The sequence below is a fragment of the Phyllostomus discolor genome, chromosome 7, assembly GCF_004126475.2.
Source record: "Phyllostomus discolor isolate MPI-MPIP mPhyDis1 chromosome 7, mPhyDis1.pri.v3, whole genome shotgun sequence".
Lineage (NCBI taxonomy): Eukaryota > Metazoa > Chordata > Mammalia > Chiroptera > Phyllostomidae > Phyllostomus > Phyllostomus discolor.
Window position 1 is genome coordinate 96753474 of NC_040909.2, and position 12384 is coordinate 96765857.

Here is a 12384-nt window from a genome sequence, read left to right on the forward strand (position 1 = left end):
TTCCTTTTCTTCCAAAATATCAGAAATTAAACAGTTGGAAAAGAGATTTGGCCAAGATGACCCATTTACAGGCTGGACTCAGTCCAGAGACTATAGAGAAAGCTCGCCTGGAACTGAATGAAAACCCAGATGTTTTACATCAGGATATTCAACAAGTCAGGGACATGATCATCACCAGGCCTGACATTGGATTTTTACGTACAGATGATGCCTTCATCCTGAGATTTCTCCGAGCCAGGAAGTTTCACCAAGCAGATGCCTTTAGACTCCTGGCCCAGTACTTCCAGTACCGCCAGCTAAACTTGGACATGTTTAAAAACTTCAAGGCCGATGACCCTGGCATTAAGAGGGCTCTCATCGATGGGTTCCCTGGAGTGCTGGAAAACCGTGACCACTACGGCAGGAAGATTCTCCTGCTGTTTGCAGCCAATTGGGACCAGAGTAGGTAAATGTAGATAGTGTCTTTATTTTGTTTTTCTTTTTCATAAACATGGCCACTGTACCTTGGGGTGGTATGGCTTTAGAGATAGTGGGCTTTTGTTAAAATATATACATATACATATACATATACATATTCCACATACCCACAAAGGACATTTTAAGGCCACAAGTTCACTATCATCTAAAGGTAATTCCAGATTCATGGCTGTTTTTTGAAACAACAGAATCATAGTTTTAGAGTTGTAAGACACTGTAGAAGTCATCCATCTCTTCATCCAAGTGAGTCATTTATTTTAATAAATTGAAAGCTGATATTCTAGAAGAACCATATATTCTGTCTTTAGTGTTCTCATCTTTAAGCATGACAACAAAGATAAATTCAGGAGACAGCTTTAAATCAAGTGTTTTCAAGACATAATTTCTTGGATCTTCTCCATGACTTTAAAATTCTATATTTCTTCTGAATGCTAGAACTTTCTTCCTGAAAATCCTACAAACAACCACAAACTCAACATGTCCCTAACTACATGTGTCATCCCCCCTGCTGTAACTGCTCTTCCATACATCCAGTCTCTTGAGTCAGAAATCTGGGTGTCATCTTGGGTTGCTCCTTGTCTTTGCTTCTTACATCCAAATTAATAGCCAAGTCCTACCCTTCTCTTAAAAACCTCTCAGACCTCTTCCTTTTGCTCCCATTGCTGCCGCCTTAGTTTAGATTCTTATCATTGGTCACTTGCATTACTGCAATGGTTTTCTAACTGGTGTTCCTGCTTCTGCTCTAGTGTCTTCAGAGCCATTCTTATCTACACGGTAGCCAGAGTGACCCTTACAAAGTTCTGTCATGTCACTTTCTTGATCAAAATTCTTCAAAGTAAAGAAAGGCCCTTTATGACTCACCTGCTATATCTCCTCTTCACCCTCTGCCCATCTTCTGTTCTCTGGTCCAGCTGGCTGGAAGTTTAAGCCTTACCTTGAATAGCTGAGGCTTTTACATACATCCAAGCCTTTGGACTTGTCCCATCAGACACCTAAAAGAGAGACCAGCCACTTCTTGTCTCAATTTCAACCATCCTGGACACAATCTGATTCATATCCATCTTTATGGTTTTTCAGGAAGGTAGTTTTTATCTTCCCCACCACAACCCTTTATAGTTAAGTGCACTTACTCTGTTCATATTGCCATTAAAACATTTACAACAGAAATGTATGGACCACTATTATAATAGCTAATTCTCTTGCATACTTACCACATACTAAGCTTTTATATGTATTGTTTAACTCACCAAGAACTTTGCATAACAGGTGTTATTATTATCCGTATTTTACCCCCTCAGTGCTTCACAAATAGTAAAATATGGAGTGGGAGTTGAACTCCAGAAGTTTGACTTGAGAGCAGGTTATCTTAACCTGCCTTTATTGTAATTGTATGTTTACATGTGTGCTGTTTTCCCTCTCCTCCCAAGACTGCAAGTTCCTTGAGGAAAGGAGACTGTCTTTCTCATTTTTATCTCTTGGCACATGGCACAATATCCTGTATATGTTGAATGAGAAAGGATGCATGAATCAGTCTTCAAAACTTCACCTGTGGCTTGAGCCCTCACAAAGGTGTCATTGTTGACATTTTTATGTTACTTGGAGAAGACACAGTTTAAAGATAATAATAAAAGTAACTTTAAAAGCACACTAAAAGAACCCCTCCCCCAATATAATTAAAAGGAATTTCTAGGGTACTCCTTCACTGCCTCATGGCACTACCCCTCCTCCTAAATATGTTGATAGTATGGGACACCTTCATGACTACTGGCTGTTTTCTGGTTAATAAATTGGGACAGGGCATTCTCACTCTGAACAGGGATTTGAATATTTTCACACTATGAGTCTAGAGTTCGGTCTGGTGTGCACCTGAGATTGGCCTGCCTTTCCATGTTTCTGCACTGTTATTCCATAGACATTATGGTGCCAAGGCTTACATTAGGCACTGAGGACAATGATGAAAACACAAAGTTCCTGCCAGCAAAAAGCTCATGGTGCAGCCCACTGTCCACCAATGGTGCAAACACATAAACTGCTAACTCCCACCAACCATGGGAGAATTCCACTGAGACACACAGACTGTCAACACAGGACATCAGTCTTAGACTAGAGGGAATGGCTTTCCTTTTGAGAATGGCACATTATCATTTGGTTTTGAGAATAGGAAATTTTTGATGATTCTGGAGAAAAATCATGCTGACTTCATCTGTGCTTAATTGTAAGTGTTCTAGAATTTCCATCTGCTAAGATAGATGATGCATGGATGCTAGTCTGTAGTGACTTACACATAGAGAAATAAATCATAGCAAAATATCTTATTTGTATTAGCATTTAGCCTGTGTATATATCTCAAAATACTTTAAGAAGTACAATAATAACAAATAGCAATAGTAAGAGGAAGTAATATCTGAAGGAATAATCCAAATGTTTATGATTATGATAACCTTGGGTCAGTTACTTTACATCTTTACTCCTCAGTTTCCTCAGCTGTAAAATAAAAAGCTTGAGCTAGGTAATTCCCAAGATTTCCAGCTCTAATGGCTCATGAATGTGAAGTTCATTTAGCTTGATGCTGTGAATAGAAAGGTATTTTAAAATTCACTTTACAGGCTCCTAATCCACTAGGCATTTTGAAGTAATTTCTTTCTTTTCTTTTCTCTCACCATTCCCATTCCCAAGGCTAGGTCTACCTGAGTCATTATTTTCCTAAGTGTACAATATTATTTCTTCTAAATATTTTGGTTTTAACAAAAAGGTGAATGATAAAGCTGTGCCATGGGCAGCCATTGATTATTAAAAGCAAACAAACTTCATTTATAATGTAGATATACCATCATGTGATTTTCTGGTTATGTGACCTGGGACAAGCAACCTCTCTGAGGCTCCATTTTGTCATCTGTGAGGTGGGGGTGATAATGATGTCTACCTAATAATGTAATTGGAAAGATTGAATGAAACAATGCATTTAGGAACATAGCATGGTAAACAGTTAATAAATATTATCTTCTAGTATTATCATTAATATTATAAAACATCCTACTACAAAAATAATAGGGCATAGGTGGTACTTATATTAAAAATATAGACAGGAGTACAATGTTTAAAAATGGAAGTGATCTGCCTGCACTCCTGTCCGAAGTGTGTATCTGTTTTCTTCCCAAACATGTTCCCTGATACACTGGTCCAGCCCAAACAGGGCCCTAAAGGCCTGATGAGGTTGGTGCAGCTTTGCCAAATGATGTCTGCACTCTCATGGGGGGCCTGTGATGATTGAGAGGTGATTTGAACGTCTCATATAAAAGGTTTACTGAGATTAAAATGGTTATTAATATTTATTAAAACTATGCAAATCTCATTCATCTAGACCCAGAAACCATGAACAAAAGTGCAGAATGGTGAGGGCTGGGAAGTGGGCTCCTCCAGAGGCACAGGCAGGTCTCCGTCTGCCTGGGTGAGGTATGCCAACTGAGATGCAGGAGAGCTCCGGATACAGAGCCCAAGCTAGCCTCCAGAAACTGGGCCATGGCAGAGAGCTGTCTGACTTCTATGTGTTCTGAGGCTGCCAGGCTGAACTGAAATGAATGAGATTAAATCAGCACCCACGTATTTATTCATAAATGAAGCTTTCAGGGTCAGCAGAGATTACATGTTAGTTCACCAGCTTGGAATGTGATGGAGACCTAAGGGGAAACTATTACTCAATGAGCCCTCTGATCTTTATCACCTAAATTCATATCAGCATTGGCAAGAATTCACAATTTGTGCCTTAAGATATGACATAAAATGAAATCTATTTCTTTCTGAGTTGCTTATATGCACTTGGTCATATAGCTTGATTTGCCCAGGAATACTCTTCATGTGGAAAGGGAAAAGTGAGCATGTTTTTCATGGATTTCACTCAGTTAAAAAAAGAGGTAATTTTGGTCAACTTATTTTGCTTTCTGGAGTCTCAATTTCATCAAGTGAAATGGGTATAACACGTGGCATGCGGAGCTGTTGCAAGGATTAACCTGAATTGCCCTACTTGATGGTATCCAAGAGGCAGAATTGAATAATGATTAAAATCGCTAACTTTGAAGCCAGATGGCAGGTTTCAAATCTCGGCTGCTTCCCAAGCAGCCATGTGATTCTGAGCAAGTTGTTTAAATTCTTACTACCCTCAGTTTCTCTCCTATAAAATGGGATGATGATGATCATAGCTTAATTAGCACTAGTTGGTGTTCATTAAATGTCAGGTATTTCTTAAGAAAAATATTCAAATCAGGAAAATATGTATGATACTGGGTCACAAGATGTACTTTCTAAGCATGGCAGGATTTGATGCCATAACCAACTTTTCTCTACCTGGAAAAGTATGAAAAATGCAACTGAGACTCCAAGCCACCGAGTTCCAAAGTTTTCTGTGGTAGCTCAGTTGTAGCTCTGAGAAATCACCTGGTCTTAGGGCCTCTACTTATTGTGCTTATTATATTCTCAGGATATAAGAAAGGCATTAGGGGCTCAGATAATAAAAGCCCCAACAATAGACTACAATAGCATACATTAGTGCTATGTGTAGACCCGCTGGTTGGGGAAAATACAATTAGTAATGCATTGCAAATCACAACATATAAAACTACACTGGACATTTTTGTCAGTGTATTGTTTGTTTATTCCAACTAAAAGTTCAGAAATCAATAGCCAAGTAAAAATTAGTTGAAAAGTTAGTTCTGTAAGGAAGGTGAGGCACTCTAAGGAAGAGCTAAGTTAGAGTGATTTAATAGAGAGAAAAGAGGGCTGATAAACAACTTAATTACTAAAGTCAAGTATATGGCATTACTCTAAGAAGATAATTAATCCAATAGTAGTTCTTTTCCCACCATACATATCAAGGGATAAAATGTTTGGATTAAAGCACAACCAGCTAGGTTGGAGATTTAAAAGCCTGAATCAAAACTTCAGACCTGGGGCTAGGACAAGGGTGAGGGAATGGGGCATTTGCCTAAGGTGCAAAATGTAAGAGGCCACCAAAATACTCAGGAATCAAGGTAAGTAATATTGTCATACAATATTTTAAATCAAATTAATGCAAAAAATTTCTATGAACAATATATCAAAATTTTTAAGTAGGTAGGATAAGAATCATTGATTTTTCCTTGTGCTTCATGCTCCAGTATAGCTAAGTACAGCACTGCTTAGGCCAATCAGATTTCCTGAGGGAAGAAAGAGCCCTAAGTTTGCTCCTAGTTAATTATATTACAGTACATATACTGTACATCCACATACTGTACAACTGCACAGAATATATGGTTTCCAGATATTTTCATGTACATTTTCTGGTTGAATTCTCATAATTATTAGGGAGTTCTTATTTTTTTATCCTCACCTGAGGACATGCTTATTGATTAAAAAAATTTTTTTTAGGGATAGAGGAAGGGAGGGGGAGAGAAAGGTAGAGAAACATAGATCGGATGCCTCTTGCACATACCCTGACTAAGACTGGGAACTGAAAGCACAACCTAGGCATTTGCCCAACTGGAAATCAAATCCACAACCTTTCAGTTTACGGGACAATGCTCCAACCAACTGAAACTGAGCAGCCAGGGTCCATTGGGGGGTTTTAGTATTACTAAGTGACAGATGATGAAGAAGAGGTTCAAAGAGGAGAAGATACTTTCTAATTGGGAAAACGTATGATACATCAATGTAAAACATAGGCTGAGATTGAAAGCTTCCAATTTCAAGTTCATTTCAAATACTTCTGGAGCCAATTGTTCAGTTACTGAGTAATCAGCTATTTCAACATAGCTGTGGAGCTTCTGAAAGTCTGTAAGTAGATTTCTTGGTGGTGGATGAGTACAATGAGACAGTAGAGAGGATCTGAAGTTCAGGGGCAGTGATTCTTAAAAGGAGTGCAGTTGACATTTGGAAATGCTCAATTGTTAATGTGTAAGATTGTGTTGAGCATTGTGGAGTGTTTATCCCCTCTGCCAGACATTGTGACAACCTAAAAGACCACCTTTGTACTTCCAAAGTCCTTAGGGGAACTGTAACATACTTTAAGAACCCCTGGTGGAGAGAATCTAGAAAGGTCCTAATACCAATGTCAATAACTACTCTTTGTTAAGTGCCATTGTGCCGTGTGTGTGTGTGTGTGTGTGTATCATCCCTACCATAGTCCCACAAGGATCTATGTTGTGTATAGGTAATATATAACACAGGTGGGATTCTTTCCTAGCTGTCTGACTGTAAAGACTGCTTTTCCACAAAGCCTTAGACACAGTCTCATTCCTGCACTGAACTCAGAGTTCCTAAAGCCTCCTGCAATCAAAATTGAAATCATTGCTATGCTGTTAAGTGGCAAATTGGTCCCAGCATCTAACTTTTAGGTTTCTCATACTTTCCCTCAGCTCCCTCTTTTAGTCAAGAGGCACAGGGAGGCCCTGTGTAAACAATAAAGCCATTCTAATGGGGCTCAGGCAGTGAAGAATGTGCATTAGAAGCTAGTGCACGTCAAGTTGAGATGATTCTGGAAGCTCAGTGTCAAAGGTCTTTCTGGTCCCAATATGAGTAGGAAAGAAGGAAGTGGAGAGGGACTGGTAGCTTTAGTATGAGCAAAGGAAAAAGTGAATGGGGCACTGACCAATAGACAAAACTTGTCATTCTTTAGTGGGACGAATCCAAGCCTTGCCTGTTCCTTCATGCACTTGCTAAACATACTGCATGGCTACAGACATCTTACTCTGTATGAGCTTCTGAAGATCCAAAGGCCACTTCCTGATCTGAGCCCACTATTCCAGACCAGTGTCTCACACCAGTCCTCCCCAATCCTTCCAGGCATGAAAGGACTGAAAGATGAATGCTACTAGGGTACTTGACCTTCTTGCCTTCACAATTCTGAAAGCAAGGACACTGTCATGTTTATTTTATAATGTAGAAAACAACCTGGAATCTGTTCTCAGGGAGCATTTTTTTCTGGGATGGCCTTCAGCTGTTTCCTGTCCCCTCATGCTATGCAGCAATTTATTTGATGGATGTGCTGGAGATAGCAGCTCCTTCAAACGTCACCGGTTATTGCTGACCTGTGTCAGCCGCCAAAGGGCTGATGTGGCAAGTGTCCTGACAGCTCTGTGGTGTGATCTGGCAATGGAAGATGGCATGAAGTAGGTTCTTTCTTCTAATTAAAACAGTGAGGCTGTAGGTAGGATATACTCTTCAAACTATAAATAAGCCAGTTGATGGAGGTTTACCTTTGGCTTTTTCAAGAGCATAAAAGAGCTTTTTACAAGTAGCAGGGGGTGTGTGCCTCCTTCAGTTGACTGTCCTCAGTACAAGAACTTGTAATACAAAAGGGGACAGATTTCTAGTGCATTAATGTTCGAATATTGGTGAAGCAAAAGGAGATGAGACAAGCTACGTGGACTTTATGCTTCTTACCAGTGCTATGAGGTAACTGTTCTGCCTCCCAAATCCTAAAGCCTATTGACAGAGGTTTAAGGAAATGTGTAGCTGTCTGCTCTTCCTAGAGAAATATTCCCAGAACTGTTCTGGATTAGTTTTACAGTTGTTATGAGATTAGGAATGAGTAAAAATAAACTGAAGAGAAGGATTATTATTACAAGCCCTGAAATAAACAACATTGAGTACTTACCAAGTGCATACCACATGGCAGGCAGTAATGCTCTTACATAGGCACTATTAATATCCATATTTTTCAGATGATGAAATTTATGTTCAGAGAAGTTAAGTAACCTATCCAAGGTCACACAGCTGGTAAGTAGCTAAAATGCACTGGATCTTGGACCCAATTCCACAGTTAACATGCCAAGCTGCCCAGCTCATTACTAGAACTCATTTGCCAAATTTTGAGGTCACTAAATCAGACATTCAGGTGGGCTCTAAGTGAGGTTTCAGTAAGCAAGCCTCCACCACTCACTCAACATTTCAAAATACTTGAAAAAGATCTCAGCTGAAATGGCAAATCCTGCCACAGAAACTGGGCAATTCAAATGTTGAGAATCCTACCCCACCACTGCCCTAATGATTTGACAATAATAATAGTGACAACAACTTTGAATATTAAAAGTTCCAGCCCCCCCAAAAGAATCTGGATGTTGCTGAGAATACATTGCAAAAAGTGGTCTTAACATGAACTTGATTTCAGATAATGATGGAATCTGTCATCTTTGCCTCCTCATCCCTTGTACTAAAATGTGTTCATAGGCAGACATTCAGTTGGTGAGCAGATCTCTAGCTGTGCAGCTTACTAGCTCTGTGACCTTGGCGAGTTATATACCTCCTCTAACCCTCGGTGTCCTCCTTGTCTGGTTACAATCACAGGTACCTTGTAGAGCTGGGAGGATTAACTGATCCTAGATAGGGAAAGACTCTGACGCACAAGCATTCATTTCTTTTCTCCCATAATTTGGGTGGTTTTCTCACTTATACCTCATCCTTTCTAAGATGCTCAAGATATGATTTCTCATTCAGTTGAAAGATCTTATATAAAATAAAATATAACTGTCATGTGCTCTTAAAAAGCTGATTGATGATAAGGAAACGAAGGTAGAATATTTTATTCTAACTGCTACCCCACCCCACTGGTGAGGGCTTGTCATGTGGGTTAACCAAACAGCCCTTCAAATAGTTCTTTTAAACCCCTTTTCTCCTCCACAAAACTCCTTATCAGACGTTCTTCAGCACTCACACTCTAATGCCACTTAGTACTGGCTCAGCAGCTTTCTGCCACTGCCAACACCCCCTTTTGATTGAGCTCGGGTCCTTGGAAACTTGTGTGTTAGAAGCCGTCTCCCAGACGGATGGAATGGAAGAGAGAGCGGTGGGGCCTCTGGTTTGAGATAACACAGTACGTGTGTCCCCACCCAAATGAGTTGCTCTCGGGAAGGTATCAGATGTCATGTGGCTTTGCAATACTGTTACAAAGGCAGGGTGGGTTCCTGATGTGGGGGGGCCATAGGACCAGGAGAGAAAGCTGTTATTGACAGCATATCTTTTCAGGCCAGCTGCTCCTCCCAAGTTCACACTTACAACCCAGGAATTTAAAAGATATGGCACTTATTGCCTTGTAGATAAAAAAAGTCTCCTCTAATGGCTAGAAATTTAGTGGTCTAAGAATAACTTCTTCCTTCTCAGGGCATGGCCCAGATACAGCAGCCAATGCTGCACTTGCTCAATGACTCCACTTGAATTTGGGCTACAGTGAGGACATGACCTGTGTCTACTTTGTGAAAGACCAGGGTCAGTGAAAGGGGGCATGGAGAAGGGCAGTTTTTAATCATGATATTACATGTATGCTGAGTTCACTGTTAGAGTTTGTCATGGGTGCAGCTGACTTCTTGGAAGAGTGCATTGCAAGCTATGAGGCCTTTTCCTGTATGATTTGTAGCTTTTCTAGAGTATTGACTGCTTTCCTGAGTTCTCTATGAGCCAGGAAGTATCTTTGATCCTTTTACAAAGAGGAGATACTGTGGAGCACAGAAGGGAAACTTCTGTTCCCCCCACCCCCCTCACCAAGTCCCTGAGCCTAGAACGTCATTGCTGTAACCACCCACTGGCTCTCCTGCCCTTTAAATATGGTTCCTAGATAATCACTCCTAAGGGTGCTCTCCGGAACCTTAAACAGCTTTGGGGAGTGATTAAGTGCCTGCACTTGGCTAAGGTTGTAAATCACACTCAGAAGCTGTTTACTATAAAGCTACGGAAGTTATTGCTACTATACTGCAAAACGTAACATCAGACAGGAAAATAAAGGGAGGGTAAATTTTGTTGTGAAGGTTTTAAAGTGATGTGTTTTTTTTCTTTGTACATTTTATTTCTGTTTCTCATCATTTTTATCTTCTCTTTGCCTCTATTTCTTCCCTATCTCCAGCACTCCCATGATTTAATGTCTCCAGATTTAATTTCGAGTATGGCATTCCCACAAATAACACTGAGTGTCTTTGTGGATTAGAGAATGCTGACACTAGTAATGCCACCAGGCACTGGGCATCTCCTTGTGCCATGTTGCTTAATCTTCACAATTTTTGAAGGACATATTACTATCCTCATCTTAAATAGAGGGCATTTAATCAGGACAAAATCATAGGGCTGGCTGATGGTTTGACCCTGAGTATCTTTACCTCCTCCATGATGCCTGATTATGTTTGGGTCTCCTGTTGGGGACTGTGCCATCTTATCTCTGATTCCTCAAATTTTATTGGAAAACCCCTGCTCAGGAACCTTTAATGTCCCTCTAATAAAGTTGGATCAGACTCTTTGTCATATGTTTTGCCATATAAAACCTTAAGAATTGGCATCAGTTTCCTTACCCAAAGAACATCTTCCACTTAAGTAAAATGATTCTCTTTCTTCCCCCTTCTCCCCATCGCTCATCCCAGGTCTTCCTAACCTTTGTTTATGTAGTTCTTTCTACTCAGGCTACATTCCCATAATGAGGTGAGCAAGGGCCCTATGGGAGCACAGGTAAGAGGCATCTAACCCTGGTCAGGTCACATGCAAAAAACAACCGATAAATGCAAAGATAGGTGAAACAGCAAATTGGTGTCTCTCCTTCTCTCCTTTCTCTCTTTCTCCCTCCCTCCTTCCCTCCCTCCACCCTGCACCCACACCTGTCTCTCTCTAAAAGTCAACAAATAAAAAATTCTAAAAATATTTTTAAAAACGCATCTAAACCAGCTGGAAACTAGGGCCTTAGAGAAACTTTCCCGGAGGCATTTTCTAAATTCAGGAGAACTTAGATTGAGCAAGTAGAAGGGAGGAAATGTGAGGGAGGCTATTTGAGGCAAAAAGCCCACTATGCAGTGACCCCAGGGAGAGAAAGAGCTTGCCCCAATGAGAGAGCCCTGGTTGGTTCCATTGCTCAGAAAGTAAGGGCTCAGAAGATGGAAAGAGATGGGGCAGGGCAGAAGGAAGGTATAAGGTGAGGCTAGGAATGAAAGGCTCTGCTTGCCATAAGGAATTTGGGTTTCATGCTTGAAGACAAATCAAGTACCATTCATCTTTCCTTTTTTTTCTTTTTTTTAAATATATTTTATTGATTATGCTATTACAGTTGTCCCATTTCCCCCCTTCTCTCCCCTCCACCCTGTACTCCCTCTCCCACCCACATTCCCCCTCTTTAGTTCATGTCCATGTGTCATACTTATGAGTTCTTTAGCTTCTACATTTCCCATACTATTCTTGCCCTCCCCTATCTATTTTCAACCTACATTCTCTGCTACTTATTCTCTATACCTTTTCCCCCTCTCTCCTCCTCCCACCCCCCTGTTGCTAACCCTCCATGTGACCTCTATTTCTGTGGTTCTGTTCCTGTTCTAGTTGTTTGCTTAGTTTCTTTTGGTTTTGCTTTAGGTGTGGTTGTTAATAATTGTGAGTTTGCTGTCATTTTACTGTACATGTTTTTTCTTTATCTTCTTTTCTTAGATAAGTCCCTTTAGCATTTCATAAAATAAGGGCTTGGTGATGATGAACTCCTTTAACTTGACCTTATCTGAGAAGCACTTTATCTGCCCTTCCATTCTAAATGAGAGCTTTGCTGGATAGAGCAATCTGGGATGTAGGTCCTTGACTTTCATGACTTGGAATATTTCTTTCCAGCCCCTTCTTGCCTGGAAGGTCTCTTTTGAGAAATCGGCCGACAGTCTGATGGGAACTCCTTTGTAGGTTACTGTCCCCTTATCTCTTGCTGCTTCTAGGATTCTCTCCTTCATTTTTACCTTGGCTAATGTAGTTATGATGTGCCTTGGTGTGTTTCTTCTTGAGTCCAACTTCCTTGGGGCTCTCTGAGCTTCCTGTATTTCTTGAAAGACTATTTCTTTTGCCAGATTGGGGAAATTCTTCTTTATTATTTGTTCAAATATGTGCTCAATTTGTTGCTTTTCCCCTTCCCCTTCTGGTACCCCTATAATTCAG

At 40.4% G+C, this 12384-nt stretch overlaps 1 protein-coding gene across 1 annotated transcript in view; it reads left to right on the top strand.

Annotated features, from left to right (window-relative positions):
• Window positions 1-12384, top strand: part of CLVS1 (clavesin 1) — a 169729-nt gene that overhangs the window by 11240 nt on the left and 146105 nt on the right. The window contains 1 exon segment of the mRNA XM_028533534.2: window positions 2-445. Coding sequence (XP_028389335.2) covers window positions 2-445 — 444 coding nt within the window.